The sequence below is a fragment of the Psilocybe cubensis genome, chromosome 1, assembly GCF_017499595.1.
Source record: "Psilocybe cubensis strain MGC-MH-2018 chromosome 1, whole genome shotgun sequence".
Lineage (NCBI taxonomy): Eukaryota > Fungi > Basidiomycota > Agaricomycetes > Agaricales > Agrocybaceae > Psilocybe > Psilocybe cubensis.
In genome coordinates this window covers 4,390,019-4,409,203 of record NC_062999.1, presented here as the reverse complement: position 1 = coordinate 4,409,203, position 19,185 = coordinate 4,390,019, and the positions used below count along the sequence as shown (strand labels likewise).

At 46.1% G+C, this 19,185-nt stretch overlaps 7 protein-coding genes across 7 annotated transcripts; 2 read left to right on the top strand and 5 right to left on the bottom strand.

Moving 5' to 3' along the window:
* Positions 1-669: 669 nt before the first annotated feature.
* JR316_0001473 (Branched-chain-amino-acid aminotransferase, mitochondrial) lies at positions 670-2,286 on the bottom strand (the record flags this gene model as incomplete). The annotated part of the gene is made up of 6 exons (XM_047887277.1): positions 670-1,058; positions 1,169-1,468; positions 1,572-1,695; positions 1,793-1,885; positions 1,939-2,157; positions 2,227-2,286. The coding sequence occupies 6 exons, from the start codon at positions 2,284-2,286 to the stop codon at positions 670-672; spliced, it is 1,185 nt and encodes a 394-aa protein (XP_047755023.1).
* A 3,542-nt stretch (positions 2,287-5,828) lies between these two features.
* On the top strand, positions 5,829-6,427 carry JR316_0001472 (uncharacterized protein; the record flags this gene model as incomplete). Its single annotated transcript, XM_047887276.1, has 4 exons — positions 5,829-5,876; positions 6,023-6,056; positions 6,109-6,155; positions 6,371-6,427. The coding sequence occupies 4 exons, from the start codon at positions 5,829-5,831 to the stop codon at positions 6,425-6,427; spliced, it is 186 nt and encodes a 61-aa protein (XP_047755022.1).
* Positions 6,428-6,953: 526 nt separating this feature from the next.
* Positions 6,954-7,775, top strand: JR316_0001471 (uncharacterized protein; the record flags this gene model as incomplete). Its single annotated transcript, XM_047887275.1, has 1 exon — positions 6,954-7,775. One exon carries the CDS (start codon positions 6,954-6,956, stop codon positions 7,773-7,775), a length of 822 nt encoding a protein of 273 aa, XP_047755021.1.
* Positions 7,776-9,404: 1,629 nt separating this feature from the next.
* JR316_0001470 (Protein MAM3) lies at positions 9,405-11,259 on the bottom strand (the record flags this gene model as incomplete). Its single annotated transcript, XM_047887274.1, has 14 exons — positions 9,405-9,552; positions 9,605-9,705; positions 9,757-9,850; positions 9,903-10,009; positions 10,059-10,140; positions 10,193-10,248; positions 10,304-10,509; positions 10,563-10,651; positions 10,767-10,776; positions 10,827-10,872; positions 10,921-10,959; positions 11,009-11,029; positions 11,084-11,124; positions 11,181-11,259. 14 exons carry the CDS (start codon positions 11,257-11,259, stop codon positions 9,405-9,407), a joined length of 1,119 nt encoding a protein of 372 aa, XP_047755020.1.
* Positions 11,260-12,081: 822 nt separating this feature from the next.
* On the bottom strand, positions 12,082-14,149 carry JR316_0001469 (uncharacterized protein; the record flags this gene model as incomplete). Its single annotated transcript, XM_047887273.1, has 13 exons — positions 12,082-12,192; positions 12,243-12,253; positions 12,310-12,392; positions 12,451-12,557; positions 12,613-12,694; positions 12,770-12,825; positions 12,884-13,089; positions 13,428-13,473; positions 13,530-13,568; positions 13,625-13,645; positions 13,702-13,742; positions 13,797-13,891; positions 13,950-14,149. The coding sequence occupies 13 exons, from the start codon at positions 14,147-14,149 to the stop codon at positions 12,082-12,084; spliced, it is 1,098 nt and encodes a 365-aa protein (XP_047755019.1).
* A 1,415-nt stretch (positions 14,150-15,564) lies between these two features.
* JR316_0001468 (uncharacterized protein) lies at positions 15,565-16,616 on the bottom strand (the record flags this gene model as incomplete). The annotated part of the gene is made up of 3 exons (XM_047887272.1): positions 15,565-15,797; positions 15,896-16,216; positions 16,289-16,616. The coding sequence occupies 3 exons, from the start codon at positions 16,614-16,616 to the stop codon at positions 15,565-15,567; spliced, it is 882 nt and encodes a 293-aa protein (XP_047755018.1).
* Positions 16,617-17,090: 474 nt separating this feature from the next.
* Positions 17,091-19,134, bottom strand: JR316_0001467 (Lipoamide acyltransferase component of branched-chain alpha-keto acid dehydrogenase complex, mitochondrial; the record flags this gene model as incomplete). Its single annotated transcript, XM_047887271.1, has 4 exons — positions 17,091-17,841; positions 18,229-18,251; positions 18,307-18,916; positions 18,980-19,134. 4 exons carry the CDS (start codon positions 19,132-19,134, stop codon positions 17,091-17,093), a joined length of 1,539 nt encoding a protein of 512 aa, XP_047755017.1.
* Positions 19,135-19,185: the final 51 nt, after the last annotated feature.

Sequence of the window (19,185 nt, the reverse complement as noted above, 5' to 3'; positions counted from 1 at the left end):
TATCAACTCTACCGAGTCATTGTGTGTAAATCGGAATTTCTCCGCGGGTGGCAGAAAGAACAATGGAGAGTGTAGTTGACATAAACGCAGAAAAGTCAACAGCATTTGGATTCTTACTTTTTGAATTTGTTACATCTTATGTTTTGATGAGCATGATAGTAAATAGATCTTCTAACTTCCATTGCAAGGTAGAGTCTTACTAGCATGCGTAAGAGATCCGATGTGATTTAAAATGGTGAATGCACTGCATCGGGAGATTTTTCCCTTTTAGCTTTCAAATTCTGGACTTGTGCGAATTGCCACATTCTCAAGGCAGTGTCTCATAACATTAGACTACTATAAAAGATCGCCGGAGATAAATCAAAATTGGAGTCTCAAAAGGAGCCTGTTCGTCCATCGATTTTATCATATGACGGTCGCAGTCAAGCATGTTATCGATGGACCCAAACCTTTGCTATCATACTCATGTAATACCTACGAACTCATGCACGTACACACATATCAAAACGGTACATTTGGTTCCAAGATTCCTGAAAAGCATTGATTAAAATTTCCACTTTACATCATAGCAAGAAAAAAGACAAAAAAATCGACAACCATGACACGCGCCTACAACGAGGTCCATACCTTAACCTAAGGATTAACCCGTGAAGTCAAAAAATCAAAAACTCAGAAGCACGGGACACTCCAGCCCTCAAACTCCTGTCTTCCTGTCTGGATGGCCAATATCGTCTGTTCCAAACCCTTTCCAATTGGTCCAAGGCCGCCTTCATACACTGGCAACACCAAATCGCGCCCTTTCCATCCAATACGTCCCACTGGCGCGACGAGCACAGCGGTCCCTACTCCGAAGCACTCTAGCACACGGCCTGCATCTACGTGTTTCGCGAGCTCGGCCATGGTGACTGGGCGTTCATGGGTGAAGATCTTCTTTGTGGCAGGCACACCAGGAAGTGTGATTTTGGAGGATGTGTGGGCATCGGCGAGCGCGAGAGTCGATTCGCGGGTAATGCCTGGCAAAATTGTACCATCAAGGGCTGGTGTAATGAGATCGACATCTGTGTGGATAAGAAAAGGTCAAAATTCAAATTCCAACACCACCGAAAGCTTAAAATAACAAAGAAAACGAGGGCTATGACAAGAAAAGCGCAAATGGACATCGACATACCTCCATCTTCTCTCTGGACCGCGACGAAGAAATTCATAGCTCCGACTTCTGTGATCTTCTCATCGTCTCCCAAGAGCCAGAGGATCTGCTCATAACCCTGTTTTGCAGCAATTCTCTGGGGAAGGAATCCTGGTGCGTAGTTCAAGCCCAATTTGTGACCGCCAGTTCCACCAGGCCACGATCGGACGCTTTCACCAACGGCAAGCAGAGGGATCCCTTTCGCCGTTCCACGGAAGTAGGGTCCCGCAGGTGTAAGAATAACGTATAGGCACGCGCTGTCTGATGCTGCGACACCGAGAGCTGTTCAATACATTCAGCCAATTTGATTAACAGGTGAGGTGAGACGGAAACCGAGTTGCGGTGAGTGCGGCGATACAAAATCGGCGAAAAATGTAACACATACCAGCACGCGTCCCGATTATCGTTGGCCTGATGTACAAACTGTACCCAGGGATAGTAGGAATCCACCGAGCATCAACTTCAACGAGTTTTTTTATCAGTTCCAAGACGGCTTTGGTATCAAATGGCTATAAATATGCATTTTAAAGGTGACAGAAATGATGATCAAGAATCGGGAATCAGGATTGGCAAAGTATGAAAAGGGCGAGGGCAAAAGGGACTCACAGGCAGGGCAACGCGCTCAGCAGAACGCGCAAGACGCGCCATGTTTTTGTCAGGCCTGAAGAGACGAGCTTCGCCATTAGCTCCTGTGTATGCCTGCACAAACGAGTGAGTATTTCCAGGCGTATGAATATACATAACGAACGCACCTTCATCCCCTCGAAGACGTTAGGACAATAGTGGAAACAAGAGCTCATGGGATCAAGAGACAAAGGTCCATAAGGCTTGATCTCTGGAATTCCCCAACCTGTAATGGGATCGTAGTTGACGACCAACATGTGGTCCGTCTGTGTTTGACCGAAGACCAGCGTCTCAGGATCGGGTATTGGCTTCAGCTCTGAGGCCAAAGTGACGACCAGCTTTGAAGCCTACATGTCGTCGAACGTAAAAGCCAGGGATGAGTATTTCGTTGGAAAAAATTGTGATCTTCAACTCACATCGAGCTCGGCATGGTGAGGCGCAGCCCCGTTCGTCTTTTGGGTGTGGTCAATGGCCATGGTGGTCGGGTATTTTGTTCTAGAGATGGGTGCTGTTATCGAAGGTATGGTTCACGGTCAGGTTTTATATACGTTGTCGAGTCATATTTAGGGCTGGGGGACCATGGGCATCCGGGGTAAACTTGTGGCGATTCAGGGCGCTCCACGAGATCGAAAAATTGTTGTTGTGGGTCGCCGGATCTTATCTTATCAAGGTATTACTCAAAGCGGAAATTTTGGCCTTAGATGGCTTGGCGGCGCTTGACCAATAGTACTTCATGCAAAACATGCAAAAATTTCGAGATCTTCAGTGTTCCATGTTGCGGCGAAGATATACCAAGATTATGTTCGAACACACCCAGTTGCGCAAAAAAAAGTTGACTGTGGGGATGATTGTTTGCCATTTGAGTAATTGGATGCCACGACTTCAGTTACGGCCGAAAACCTCCAATAGATTCTTGCCTGCCGCCACTGGTGACAATAGATCATCGGAAATGAAGCGAGAGGATCCCTCTCGGTCCCAACAATGGTGTACTATCGGAAATAATAATAGCATAACATCAGTAAAGTCGAAGCAACGCTACAGATTCCACGTGTGCGGTCTGAGGGAAAAGATCAAACCCTCTCAAACTCTCCAACCGGTATCGTCTACCTTCGCCATCATTTGCAGTCTCTCGAACGATTTTGCCTACATCCCGCGCTTGTGTATGCACGTTACAGCTGACATATACCACGGTGTTGCACCTAAACGCGAGAAGTTGCTTTAAAAAAAGATCATCACACCCTTTTCTCGGGGGGTCAATGACGATCGCTGTTTGTTCCGGGGGAAAGTCTTGCACAGTTGCGAAAATGTTCTGCGCTTCCCCAGATAGGAAAGATATTTTATCATCGGGAATAGAATTCAGCTTTGCATTGGCCTTCGCTGACGCAATTGCGCTTTGCGAGAGTTCGATGCCAGCGACCTTTTGAAACACCGAGGAGAGCGAGATGGCAAATAAACCTGCCCCGCAGTATGTGTCGACGAGATGTGTGGGGTGTTCTTTACCCGGGCCGGGATTGATGAGATTCTTGACGTAGTTGACCATCAGAGGGAGAACCGAATTGTTATTTTGGAAGAATCCGCCAGCATTGTATTCAAACAAATAATCGCCGACCATTTCTCGTGCCGAGCCATTCTGGTCAGTGACACAGACATGTCGTGTAAATGCGTCCGATAGTTTGTCAATTGGGGGAGTCATCATTTCCGACGCATCGAATGAGGTGTCCAGTGAATCACGGTACATCAGCGACACGCCTTTTTTGTACGAAAATATATTTCTAATACAACGTAAGATGAGTGAGCGTCAAATGTCATCAAATTAAGAATACGTACTTAGTGATATTTTCGCGATCTGATTTATATTGATTATTCAATATGGGGGTAGCAATGGGGCATTCCTGGAACATAGTTAACGCGATGTACAAGTAACCGGGTTTATTGCGACATACCTCAATGTCCAAAGTAGCATTACTGTTCGTAAGGTTGAAGCCAATTTTCAACCAGGGAGGTTGTGTACCAGGTGCAACGTCGTCTGGTTTTACATGCTTCGGTGGGCGCTCGAAATGAGGCGTAATTTTGGTACGATAAGCATACACCAGAGGAGATTCTACAGTGGGCTCAATGGTAGGAATGAGAGTCGGTTCCATTTCTATCCTAAAAGTTATTAATCGGAGCCAATATAACATGACAGAAGCCACATACGAGAATAAGTATTGTATGCTTTGACAATTACATCTCGCTTGAGGCGCAGTTGGTTTTCCCCGGAGATCATCTTAATAGAAAAGTTTAAGAGTTGTAATTGGGAATGACCACGCAACGGAAACTCACCTGATATTGACAACCTCCACAAGAACCAAAGTATTTACATTGCACCAGAGAATCGTCTCGCAGTTCAGGATTTCTTGTCAGGACTTCGATAGGCGAACCTATTGAATGCATTCGGTCGCTCTTTCCAATACGAACACGGACTGTCTCTCCAGGTAGTGCAAACGGAACGACAATTGCCCATGGCCCTTTCTCAGCTGGAGCCAACGCGATCCCTGTGCCTATGCAATGGAACTGAACAAGATACCACTCGTCAAACATTATGTTACTCACCTCCAGAACTGATAGTTTCCACCTTCACCTCAACCTCTTCTCCATACTCATACGGTGACTGGAACGCGCCTCCAGCCTCTGTGATCGAGTCAACGACATCTCCACCCAGCAACGACCTGATTTCCTGATATAGCACATCTGCAGGGGAACATGCCTCAGGAAGCGGCGGCTCTTTTCTCTTCTTCTTGCGTTTTGGGGCTCGGTTACGCTGAACCGACTCCAATGAGATGACAATCTCTTCAGGCTTTTTTGTGGTCGGTTCTACAGCCTCTGTCTCAATCTCGATATCCAACCTCTGCTTTTTTAAAGCGGGTCCTTCCGCCTCGGAGTCCGACAATGGTCTTGAGTGTGGAATCGTCGTAGACATAGTCATCGGACGCGTGAATGCAACTACAGATCGTCTGGCAGTCGTACGGCGTGTCACTGTCAGAAATTGGTTTAGTATGCCCTGAAAGCGCATGCGCCGATGGAATATCCTCAAATATGACCCCGGCGGTGGGCGGTTATGGATGATTTTGTTGGAAGGCGGAGAGAGGTTTGCACGGCGACGCTGGATATATTTTTTTCCAAAAGTGGAAGATAATATTTTTTTGAACTCCGCCGGCTCACTATTAGTATTAGTCACCCATCTAGGTCTTCCCTCTTCCTCACGTTCCCCTCAAGTATAGACGCTTGAACGGCGCTTAGACGCCTAGATCCTATCAATGGGATCTACATCTAAACCATTTGTCGTTTTTGGCTATGGATCACTTATTTTTAAGGTATTTATCTTTTCCATTCAGGTACTTGCGAGTCGGAGCAATCAGTGATAACAGATGTTCGAGTGTATAGCCCCCTCCACACACTATATCACGAAGTACCTATCAGGAATACGAAAACATGAGAAAATGACTTAACTATGTGCTAGCACCAGGATATCTGAAAGGATATGTTCGCCGCTTCGCACAGAAGTCCCATGACCATCGAGGGACGCCAGAGGTCCACTTTCTTCCTTCGAAAATGAATGAACTTTCGTTGGCTCATATGTTGACTACAGAGTCCAGGAAGAGTCGTCACCCTCATCCATAAGGAAGACTGGGACAAATTTTCGGGTTCCGTAGGCAACTGACTTAATAACAACCCCAATATATAACTCAACGACTTTACACCCTCAGGACGCTTTCCCAGACGACGACATTGTGTGGGGTTGGTAACCCAATGAGGAACCTCTAAAACGTTGACACTTATTTTTTTCTTGAAGGAATTGCATATACCATTGACCCAGCTTACGAAGCTGAGGTTCGAGACTATTTGGGTACGTATTCCTATGATATCCCGATAACACCATGATCTGTATTTGTGTTACAGATTACAGGGAAAAGGTATTTCAATGTCTACATTATGTTACATAGGCTAGACACCCTCTATCCTTCAGGATGGATATACCATGGAGACCCTAGATATATATGGCGTCGATTCGAACGGTACAGAGACCGTAATTATTCATGACGTTAGTTCTAGCTCTCACTCTCGCAAGAAAATTAGGCTAACATACGTATGGTTAGGCTTATGTGAGTTGGCGACCTTTTGAATCTGCATCTTCCTTGAACTCATCGTGCCATTTAATCGTATTTTGGACAGTGCTACGTCGGTCGTAACGACAACCCTTCTTTTAGTAAGTTTATGATTACTCGATCCGAAATCGAGTTGCTCACCCTTGTGTCCAGTTGGTTCTGAACCTCTAGACGCTCTCGGATACCGAATTTGGAAATCTGTAGGTCCATCCGGACCCAACAAGGCATGTCAAATCGTTGAGCGCTTGTCCTGCCATGCGATGCTGACAAGCAATCAGGAATATCTCTACAAACTCGTTGAATCAGTGCGACAATTATCGCCCGAGTCTTTTGATTCTCATCTCTATGCACTAGAGGCAAGTTATAGTCATGAACCACTGATGCAAATTGTATTTTAATGCATTACACCTAATAGACTATTGTTCGTAATCTCGACCGTCAAAACCCTTCGGACGATCGCAACAAACACTGATAATGATTTTGCTGTCATACCTCGAAGCGAAGGTTCAAATGGTGCTTCTTCTTCTCTACTCCAAAGGCCTTTTGCGCTGTTACGACGCAAATTGCCTGATGGCTGGTACCGTCCCGTCATTCAAACCAAGTGGCAAAGTGTGGAATGACATCTGAACCAACAAAATCTATTTCAAAGTCGATCTTATGAAACTCGATGAGGAAACAGTGTGCATATTCCAAAGTTTAGATATGATGGCAAAACATAATAATTGATAGCAGATGCGATCCGGTTGTACTGGTAGCTGAAACTTGAAGGCAGAACCATTGAGAACAAATGTCAGTCAATCTGAGTCAAGGGATCAAAGGTATCAAGCTGTATAGGCCGTCCATGGTGGCAACACAGCGCCAAACCTTGAATTTGCGCCAGATTAATCCGAGAACGTGACAGCGCAAAAGACGATTGACTTTTCTCACGCAGGGTTTGTTTATTAAATGGCAAGTAGGTGTTAAGGTTTTGATTTGCTGTCATGTTAACGAAATCTCCCATGTTCCTCTTTTACTTGATCAAGTTTGTATGGCGCAGGTTGGGTCGCCTACTAGTCCCACTACGTCTACGAATAGCTCGTATTCTGTATCGAAATCCTGATTTCAAACGTTCAGTCACAAAGCTTGACCCATGGACTGTTCTCAAGGGTTCGACCGTCGCTACCCAAGAAGCCGAGGCCATGATTTTTGTTCGAAAACATACATCTATCCCTATCCCAACTCTCCTGGATGTTTGGGAACTCAAGGATGCGTCTTATGGGTTTATTCGCATATCTATGTGCAGAGGAGTGCAGCTGGACGAGGCCTGGCCAAACATGACGGACAGCTCACGATCTCGCACCGTCAATGAGCTCAAGGCTTACATGCAGGAGCTCAGAGGACTTCAACAACCGGCCCCACATGGGTGGGTGGGTTCAACAAATAGGCGATCCGTCTACTGCCCACGAATCTCTATGATGGGTCCCAGAGGTCCTTGGAATTCTGGAAAGGAGTTTCACTCGTATTTGTTGGAATGCTTGGAGCAGTATCGAAAAGCTGAAGAGCTTAAGCAAAAATTTGCGAGGGTTCTGAGCTACAATCACGACATTGTCTACTCGCACGCAGACCTGTCATTCGAAAACATCCTTGTGGACCAAAACACCGGGAAGGTCACTGCCATCCTTGACTGGTCAATGGCAGGCTGGTGGCCAGAGTATTGGGAATACCGCAAAGCAATGTATGGGAGTCGACCGGGGAAGAAATGGTGGGTAGACCTGGTAAAGACCATTATGGCACCATGGAAGGATGAATTTTCCCTCGATTCTGAGCTGCAGGTGTTTTGAATAGCTGTAACACCACGGAACTTCGCAAGTTGACTTCCAATCGATCATAGGAGACGTCGCTGTACTTATAATCTCTATCATTGAAACCATTGGTTACAGCACGGATAATCACAACAATCATAAAGTCGACTAGGTCTCTGTTACATGCATTGAAATACTTATTTATCGAGTTTCTGCAAGATGTCCCCACAAATATGCATCTGTATCGCCGATTTGTGAATATATAAACCCCTCTTTGTTCAACTCCCGTACGACTGCTGCAGTCCAGCTCTGGCAATTCCAAAACTGCTTTGTAGAATCTTTAGTGGCATCAGGAATTGGCACAGATCGACATATCTCTGTGATGCGATCTAGCTTGGTGTTCCCAATCTCTCCGATGTAAAGGTCTTGCATCCTTGATCCCGACCCATGTAAGTCGGAAATCGTGTGTGGTCCTGGATATTCGTATGCACCAGGATACCCTGTAATTTGATGAACAATTCCAGAGTTGGCTCTATACTGGTTGTTATCATAGCTAGGAGCGTGTACGAACAAAGCCCAGTGGTACGGCTTGGTGTTACCCGCATCGTCCCATCCGCGATGGTAAGTCGATATAATGAGTTTATGATATGTTTCCATGGTATACAAGCTTTCGGCGAGAGTTCTCTGTATAAGGGTGTGGGAAAGGCACCAGAGGGTTACTCCTTCAGCGTTCAAGTTCTGGCGAGTAAGGAGGAAGCTTGAGTTGAAGTACAGATGCATTATCGAAGTTTTATACCCCAACACATTACCCTCGTACACAATAAGATAAGGATCAGTACCCAGAGAGCAGGCTCTGTATTTTACGCTCTTAAAACGGTCATCTCTGAAGATTACAAGATTAGAACAGTCAATAGGGTGGTATGAGTCACTTGAAACCATAGACACAATCGTTTGAGGATTCACACACATGGAAGCACATGGGCGATTTCCGGCGTTTTGCAGTGTGTACCTGTTGGGAGACTTGGAGCATGGCGAAGCGCAAACAGCCAATGTACAATTTTGCTCATGAAATTTTTGAAAGTGATTTCAACCTGATGTCAACCTGTATTTGTGGATCTTTTTGTTTAGAAAACATAATCAAAAAACTTTCGATTATGAGCCACAAGTCGTTTTAAAACTCCGCAATGTGTGGGCGTTAGTGCCAAAAATAGACCGGAATTTCCAAAAGAACTTCACAGTTTTGAAAAAGCACCTGTTATCGATTTGCGTCCAGTCAAATGGTTCGTTAACGGATCTTGTAAGGCAAGACCCCGCTCCAGGATTTTGGCTCGTTTTTGTAATGTGACTTCCTATGCTGAGCCATCTGACACTGGACGCGGAAAAAGTAAAAGACATTAAGTGCTGCGAAGCGGTAGGGGTAGATGCTGATAGAAGGTTCTTTGGAATCCACCTAATGATCTCTTCAGTGCTAGAACAGTAAATGTGAAGGCCAGTTCACCATGCGTCCCCTTACGCCCGAGCTGCTCTCTGTAACAAATGCCGCCACCAAAAAAAAACAGACCCAACACATGACAAAACTAGCATATAAATGATTAAAAATAGTAGACCGCGGACCACAATAGATAATGATCTGCGATATGTTGAAAGCCACATATCTACTCGAAAGTCTTACGAATCTTTCGGTGACTCGCTGACTACTCCGTTCGTAGTCCCGTATAAAGTATTTCCTTCTTGTGAAGCGTTCGGTATTGACGTGTCGACCAATAGTGGCGTCCTTTCTGAGTCTTGTGTGGCGCGTCTCTGGCGTTCCACGATGCTACGCAAAAAACAGGTCAAATGACGAAGACAAATATTACATCCCGACTAACCCTCGCATGACAGCAGCCGTCGTGGCCCGTTTAGCGCGTCTTTTACTTTGGTTGTCTTCATACCTATCTGTCTCGTCCACAATCTCCTCCGAGATAATTTCCTGTCGGAGGTAGCTGTCAGAGAGAGGATAAGATATATTTAGCATCCATACCTCGATGACGTCTTCGAGTGTGATGACACCGATCGCACCTCCAGCAACACCAGGCGTACGGCTGATCAAAAGCAAATGCGCCCTACCTGTTTGGCTATTTGGTTGAATTTAGGACAGATTTTGAGTGGGAGTAAAGTTATTCATACAAGTAGTCCAAAGCCTGGAAGCAGTTAATGGATGGATGGGCCTCAGGCAGGATTCCCAATGGAAAAGCAGAGACAGGAAGAGCTTTGCTGGGATCGTAGGTAAGGAGCTAGGAAAGAAGCGTTATCGCCAAGTCTTTTCGTTTGGATCACACCTACCTTCTTAATGAGCAGAAGACCAACGAAGGAGAGCGGATTTCCGGGTTCGTGGACGGGGAACCGCGAATAGCCGCTCAACATGCTTTTCATCGACTTCAGTCAGGCGACACCGAAATAATACACACTGCACGTACATTGCATCGACGGCTTTATGATCCAAGATCGTATCCGCACTCAGTATGACGGTATCCTGGTACGACGGGTCATTCGAACAGTTAATACAAGGCAAAAGTAAAGTAATATACCTTGAGAGGGGTCATAATAGTCTCAACGTTCTTAGTGTTCAACTCTAAAACGCCGTTCAGGATGGCAATTTCATCATCACGAAGCGGCTCTTCACCGGTCCGGTGGAACTGCAGGAAGGACTTCAATTCAGCTTTCTTGTACGTGTGATGCTCTCCAGCACCAAGCACATAGTCGAGAAGTTTAGCTATGGGCCAAGCGATGGGAGCTAGACCGATAGTTTGTTAGCCCCATGAAATCGCACCGTGGATAGATTCGTACCGAAGATGTACATCATCGAGAGCACCAAAGGGGCACACGTCGCACCGACGGCCAATCCGTACCTCACGCTCACAGCTTGGGGAATGATTCTAATATTCGCATTATAGACGAAACGCGATGAAGAAAAGAAAGAGGTGCTCACTCGCTAAATACGGGATTAAGGCCGTTAAATGTTGGAATGGCAATAAAAACGTAGACGCTCACCCGAAAACAACTGTAAGAAGCGCATTAGAATCACCATCTCGGTCAAAATGACGAACGCACCGATAGCAGCGGTAGAAATAACAATAGCCGCGACTCCTCCACCCAACTAGAATTGCTCATGAGACCCAACCACCAGTCTGTGAAACACACGTACGGCGCTATCCAAAAAGATTGGCAAACTTTCGTTGATGATCTAGAAAAAATCAAATAGCTTCATTCGGTCTGACATGTGTTTTACTTACCACATTTCCTAACAACAGTACCTACAGCAGCGAGTTAGTTTAGGGCGAGACGTATTCAACAGTCAAGAGACGTACCACAAGAACCCAGTGCCGCCCTTTTTGCATCAATTTCAAAACTTTGATAGAGACATACATCAATAAACCATCCAGAAGTCCTCGTTCCGACGTTCACCTTTCTGGGCGTTTCTCTTTTCCTTCAAGTCTTCCGAGGATGTTGCAAGTACGCGCAGGTGCAAGTCATCGAGCCCCATCAGTCCCAAAGTCAATCTACGCGTCACGTATTAGTCACTTAAAGAGATATACACGTCTCCACTTGCCCAGCAAATACACCGCCCGCCAATACGAGCCCTATGCTGACGAAAACCTTTGTCCAGAACTCGGAAGATCCAGGTTCGGCGGGCTCATCTTCCCCGGGTATATGTGTGGTGCGGAAGAACGGAAATGCGGCTGCGGAACGCAATAAGAAGACTAAAGTAGGTATCCTTAGCCTCATCGACGATGGTAGTGGTAATGTGATGAGAGCGTTGGCGACGGCGGCAGCGACGAGCGTCGACAACTAGAACCCTTGGTCCTTACGTAATCACTGACGTCGTAAGCGCCAAGATCAGCTCGAATGCGAATAGGGGCTAATAATAGGGGCCTTTAGTTAAAGCGAACATGAAATATTGAATTCCTATGCGTGTGCTACCAGATAAGATAAAAGAATTGCATGTGTATAGGGATAAGTTGCTTTAAGCATAATATATTACAAGAATTTCCCTTGTTATATAAATGCTTTAATGATATTTACATGAACTTCGAGACACAAAAGTCGCTTTCTTGGTATAAGGATGTGGGCAATTGCAATGGGGAGCTATCAATGGTGGGAGACACTTCTAGGAAACGTCCCTTCCTGTGAGTAACGACCCGTATATATCCTCTGCTGCCCTTGATCAAGAGAAGCGCAACGGCTATTCAGCCCTAATAAAGCTGTACTCTCATTGAACATCTCGTACGGCCAATTTGACGGACTTCGGCGCTCGACGATGCTTTAATTAAGAGAATTAGTGCAATCTCTGCAGAATTTACGGAATTTACAAGTACCCTTGCATGATGGTTGACGTTGTAGAGCGTCTCGCCTTGTCTCTGGTAAGGTTGCTTTGGTATTGATCAGTTTCGTCGACAATTTCTTCAGAGATGATTTCCTGTAATAATCAAATTAATAGATGTAGAATACCAACACCAGGAAACGAACTTCAATGATGTCTACAAATGGAGCACGATTAGCGCAAAATGCCATGTTCGTCTACTTGTACACTGACCTTCGAGAGTTATCACACCCATGGCCCCACCAGCCTTTCCAGGTGTTCTGCTGACAAGCAAAAGATGTGCCCGTCCGGTTTGGCTTCAAGTTGTAGTGTTCATAATAACGCACAAAGCATCAATTACCGAGGAAAACCCACAAATAGTCCAAGGCTTGGAAGCAATTCAACGTCGGATGAGCTTCTGGAAGAATAGACAGGGCGAACGAAGAAACAGGAAGAGCTTTCTTTGCATCATACGTGAGAAGCTAAATCATTGAAAATCAGTTGGGGTGAACAATCTCAAAATTGTTTTATGTCTACCTTTTTTATCAATAAAAGACCGACGAAGGACGTTGGGTTTCCTGCTTCGTGAACGGGAAATCGCGAGTAGCCACTCTGTAGCCTAAGAAGGAGTACAGATAAATTAGCAAAAATGGTAGTTCAATAAGCCTATTCAAGAATGGTCGCCATGACTTACATGGCTGCGACAGCTGTTTCATCTAGAATATCATCCGTGCTCAAAATGACAACGTCCTATGTACACCAATTAGACCCTAAAAAAGCGTCCAGAAGGCCAGAATTCGATACGTACACGAAGGGGTGTCATAATTGACTCTATATTCTTAGTGTTAAGTTCCAGGACGCCATTCAGAATCGCTAGTTCGTCATCCCGTAGTGGCTCTTCCCCCGCACGATGGAACTGGAGGAACGATTTGAGCTCTGCCTTCTTGTAAAGCTGGTGCTTATCCGCCCCCAGGACGAGGTCTAGAAGCTTGGCAATGGGATACGCAATGGGAGCTAGACGATATCAGCAATAGAATTCCACTAGGGTTTCTGAATCTAGCTTTACCAAAGATAAACATCATGACCAGCACCAGAGGTGCACAGGTTGCGCCAACATACAACCCGTACCTGACACTGACGGCTTGTGGGATTACCCTGTAAAGTATTACATTCATAATCAATCGTCAGCAACAAATGCCTTGACGTTTCAAATTTCAATACTGACTCTCTGTAAAACCAAACCACCTGTAAATAAATACTATAGCGTTATTCGAAGAACGAGCTCACCCAAAAATAACTGATTCGGTCGGAGAATTAGCGAAGACGACCCATATACATCATTGCCAACTCACCGATTGCAGTGGTTGAGATAGCAATGGCTGCTACTCCGCCTCCAATCTGGGATGTGTTTTAGGTACGATTTCAAGTAAGTGGATTGATAGCGAATTACTGACAGCATTATCCAAGAAAATGGGCAAACTTTCGTTGACAATCTAGCCACAGTGGTCAGTACAGATCTATCTAAATTACAACAATTTTAGCATCATACCACGTTTGATAACAGAAGAACCTGTCGGTATAAATCATCAGAATGTTGAATAATGCATGGATTTGCATCGAACGCACAACAAGAACCCAGTGACGACCCCTCCGTAGAAGATTGAGTACTATGTATCCTTCATGTCTTGATATCTTCCATGTCAAATAACTGTTCAGCGCACCTTTCTGTGCATTCCGTTTCTCCGTCAAATTCTCAGAAGATGTGGCCAGCACACGCAAATGGAGTTCATCTAGGCCCATCAACCCCAGGGTCAATCTATACGAAGGCGGGGTTATGAAAATCATCAGCGGTGACAAGAACTAAACCCGCGTACCCCGCAAAAACTCCTCCAGCAAGGACAAGTACGACACTGATTGCTAGATGGTACCAAAATTCGCGAGAACCTCTCTCAGTGCCGCCGTTTCCCATAGTGATAATAGAGGTGGTGTTCGACAGTGGGCGCAAATACGGGGTGGCGATAGAGGCTCTAATGAGCAGCACGCCCAAAGCGAGTCCATTTCTTCTAACAGCCATGGGAAGTAATTTGGGTCTAGGAAGGGAAGGATGAGGGATGGGAAAGAGATTATGCCCTCAATGACCTTTATAGAACTAGTTCACAACCAGTTAGTAATAGCAACTCACAGTCCGGCGCGTCAATCCAGAAGACAAGGGTTGTATATGTCGCCTTTTGTGCGATGGGAGATCTGGTAACTGTTACTGATGTCAGTGGGATATAAATTGAGCATGCCCACTGGCAAAAACATCGCAGCGGGATTTTGGCCTGAGGGAATTTGGCTTACCCTTCTATTATGAGATGTTATCATTGCTTGGCAGAGCTGGACAGTTATGTGACGCATTCAAAATTAAACAGTTGGAATAACATGCCTCGTAAGTTGTTGACCCGAAGGTGGATGAAGTAAGGTGGTTGGATTTGGATAATCAAGACACCTGGGAATGACTGTTTTCTCTATTGATCCATAGTAGAAAGACCTTTAAATGCAGATTTAGAGGCTATATTCGATGTCGCCAGTCATCGCCTGATTATGCAGTTACCTGTTCCTCTCGCAAGGTCGTCAACCAGCGCCAAGACGGGGCGTCAAAGGTGATCCCGGATCAATTAATACCTCATTCATTTCTCCCTGATTAGGTACAGTAAACTTCCTGCTGGGATAGTAATCACTGGTCATCAACGTAGTTTAGACTATTCACCCATTCATATACCGATTGCAAAGGCTTGGCATTCAAGCACCGAGGCCCGGATGAGCAGGACTTCTAGAACAGATAGCATGTCCCTACCGCAGGGAAATACGTCATGCCCATAATCAGTGATCATAGGCCTAGAAATAGAGCGATAAAATACTCAGCAGACTACGGTTGATTATCCGTCTTCCGGGTACAATCTTCTATCGATGGCGTCGTAAGGGTGGATTCAGGGAGTCCAAGTTGGAATTTCAAGTCAACCTTGGGTGTCAGCAAATTTGGCATGAATGTTTGGCTGTCAGTGTAAGAATTTTTGACCCTATCGTAAGGAACTTGAGTTCACAGCCAACGATATGTGTTATCTCTACCTCTAGTATGTATCTACTGAAGTTTCTGATAACCGATCCTACAGGACAATTGATCGAAGTTTATTTTTAGGACGTCCAACGCGGCATCAGATACAATGCCGAAGTTCAAAGAAGAGAAAAGGGGTACCGGCAAGAAATTACTTCACGATGAAGGGATTTTTCAGCGTCTCGAGGGACCCGAAACCCCTGTAACTGCACCAGAAATTGCAGTTCCTGCAGCAACAACCCCTCCAACTACACCAGAAAGTGCAGTTCCTGCTGTACCAACCGCCCCAACGGCTCCTATCGATTGACAAATGGAAAATAACCCAGTTGTCCCACCTCCATAAATAACTGACTGTATCATCGCTGCAGCGCTTCCTAAATTCAGGAGTAAATTTTTCAAGAGAGATCTTGCTTTAGTTCGGCGGACAAGAAAGATTTGGAAGGAGGGTTACCTGCTGCTACTCCACTTGCACCGAATCCTAGCGCACCCAAGCCACCGACGATGAGCGGTGGCCCGAGAATCACTCCTGCAGCCGCTCCCGCTGCACCTAATCCTAGCACACCCAAGCCACGGGCGATGAGCAATGGCTCGAGAGTCACTCCTGATGCAGCTCCGGCTACACCCGTGTCTATCGAATAAAGCAAAGACATTTTGCGAAGGACGAAGATCATGCGAACTCCATCAGTAACACATTAACACATGTTTAATTAACTCAGAGGGACTGACCCAGGTGAGCTTGGACCTCTTGAATAAAATCTTCCAACGTCCATTCGACCCCATTCTCTTTCCAGTTCTCAACATGTTTCATTTCAATGTGCTGTCTGATACGATCGGGCAAATAGAGCATAGCAGCTCTTGTTTCCCACATACGCGGCATATCACAGGCTTTGAAATCCTCTTTGATCTTTGGAATCCACACACTGGAAAAGCTGGTACTATCCAGCGGTGGAAGGCCGATGGGTGTTCCAATCGTGAGTCCGGGGCAATACTGCTCAAGAAGGGGTAGCATTTTTTCCCTGATTCTGTTTTTATGGCCGTAATAAAAGTCTTAACGAAAAAGTATTATCTTCATTGTTTCCCCACAGTTTTGCAGAGTAGTGAACAAAAGTTGGCACTCACCAATTATATCCAAGAAGTTCTGCTTGAAGCCATTCCAATGCGGCCAATCTTGGTGGGTCGTTCCCAGGATTCTTGAACCGTTCGTCTTCATTTGTTCTCTTAGCGCCTGAGGCATATACAGATAACACCCATATTTCCATTGACTGCTGTGTATTTTGCAGGCAGCGAGATCAGTTTCAACCTGATGAATCCACGCTGTGGGGTTTGCTTGGAGAGTAAGGTTGGGAAGCCCTTCGGGTTGGCCTCTGGTGCAACCCCTTCTCTGAGCTTCAAGTGCTGCACCATGCTGGATTAGAAAGTCGTCTACGCCTTGCAAAAAATCACCCATTGGACAATTTAGAGGGAACTACTCGGTCTGAGAAGGGAGTTTGAGATGTTGAATCAAGGATGGAACAGTTAGAAGGTTCATGGAAGGCCTCGTGCACTGGCACCTGTTTCTGACTCAGCATATTTTCAGCTCCGCAGAGCATCGATAACTTGTTTCGAGTTGTGGAAGGTGTGCGTCGAGATTTTGTGCGCAAATATCACCCATTACTCTGTTTAAATATCTAGAAAAGAAATGAGATTTGCAGAAAGTCTGGTTAGCGTGGCTAGAAAATAAGCGCCCAAACCGATGTATCGGTCCGAAATCTCAATACCACCGATTACCGAATAAAAGCCGAAAAGCAGCGAAATGTAAAGTCTGAATATGAACCTCTACTCATAGGGAGAAACATAAAAGCACAATCCAATTGAATAATATTACAGGGTATACTCCCGTATAAACTTATAAAAAGGTCCACGCATTAAATTCACCAATCGCCTAAATCCCTTCAGCGATAAGTCGCTGCGGGACCTCCACATACCCTCGCCAGCACTCCACAAATGCAGCAAGCTCTGCACCCTCAACGACCCTATGGTCCCCACTCCAGCTCACACCAAGCTTCAGTCTCCGTTCACCCGTACCATCCCCCCGATCTACGTCCCAAACCCACTTAGCTCTCCCAATAGCCACAATCGCCACTCCACCTCCAGGCACAAGCACAGGCGACGCAAAGTCGCCTGCACCAATTGCGCCAACGTTCGATATGGTGATTGTCCCACCACGCTTTGGCATCTCCTTGGGTGTCAGCGCGCAGGGAGTTTGTCGACCAAGGTGAGATAGGTGTTTAAGCTGTGCGGCAATGGAATATATGGAGTGCGTGTTAACGCTCTGTAGAGTTGGGGAATATAGACCTGTCGGTGTCGAGAGCGCCACACTGATATCAGCATTCGGTCGGATAGTAAGTGTCGGTTTCGACGAGTCGGTCGTAGTGGTGATCGAACTGCGGAAAACAGGCCATTCAACCATGGCTTTTGAGAGTGTTTTGACAAGGATGGGGAGGTAAGTGAGCCGTGAGTATTGCTGAGAGTCAGGTATAGGTCCATGAGATGGAGCTGGGTATAATGCAGAGGGGCTTATGGCCTGCGATACGACAGGTCTCGATTTCTCTGGAAGGTAATGTGGGGGTATATGGGCATTTAGTGTGGGCAGCATCTCGTGTAGAGCCGTGATATCCAGTGTTGTAGAATAACTTTAAAAAATCATGTTAGCCTTCTCATATTGTGGAATGTGAAGGAGTGTCACAGTGGCCCAGTTTCGGGGGGCAACTCTGGGCAAGATTTGGCATGCTTGAGGAGTTAAGTTGGGATGCAGATCGTAGTCCGGAATACGATTTACATCCCAATTTTACCCCGCGACACAACTTGGCCTCATTCAATGTCGATATCGGGACAAACGAAAACCTTCCCCTACGTGTGATGTGGGATAATCTTTGTTTGCCCCAATATTTCGATCGAACAAAACGCGAAGTTGAAAGCCAAATCCGAGATCGGGCGACCCATTAACCCTTCTAACCTGGGTTCAGAGTCGCAGCCCACACTGTGCCCACTGTATAACACATTGTTGTTTGCTCACGTACCCAAAGTGTGGAATCTCCAGACTCTGATGTACGGCCTGATTAAAAATATCGGAATCATGCATATGACCAATGACGTACCTTTACCATGGCCTTCCACATGCCATAACGCGTCCTTCCGAGTTCAACAACGACGTCCCCTTGTTGTCGTTGAGGTTGTGGTGTTCTCTCTTCCGGAGCATCGCGTTGACCGGCAATTGCAGCTTCGACATCTTTCTTCTCAATACGACCGCCTTTCCCGCTTCCAGGGACAAGTAGGCTAAGATCAACGCCATTCTGACGTGCAAAATAGCGCACTGACGGTGCAGCGAATACTTGATCATGATTGGATGATATTTTTTGAGGTGTATTGTTGGGATCGAGAGGATGCAATCGACGCGTCGGCGTACTAGGGGCGTCCGACAAGGGAAGTGGCGGAGGTAGAGTCTCAACAGGCTTTGCTGTCTCCTCCAGCGACGATGGAGATGATGATTCCACCTTTGTGGATTGTGTGGAAGCTCCGGATGTAGGTTCCTCTTCGTCGATCTCAATAAGACACAGTCCCGAACCGACCTTCGCTATCTCGCCTTCCTGGACGAGAAGTTCTTTAACAACTCCATCGAATGGACTTGTGATCTCCACGCTGGCTTTATCGCTCTGGACCTCGCACAGAGCATCAAAAGACTGTACTGTTGCCTGAGGTTTAACGCTCCTGCAACGTTGAGAATCAGTGAGCTAGAAAGGTCCGGCCGGAGCATGTTGCCAGAGCGCGCACCACTTCACGACCTCGCATTCAGTGATTCCCTCTCCAATGTCCGCAAGATTGAATTTCTTAACGACCTTCCTAGATGCCCACCAGTTAGAGGTTGAATGGAAGTATGATATCGCGTGTGGTCGTCCTAAAAGTCGTCGAACAGGTCGGACGAACATTGCGGTTCGGTGTGAAGCGCACATATGATGAAATCAAAATAGATAACGTCA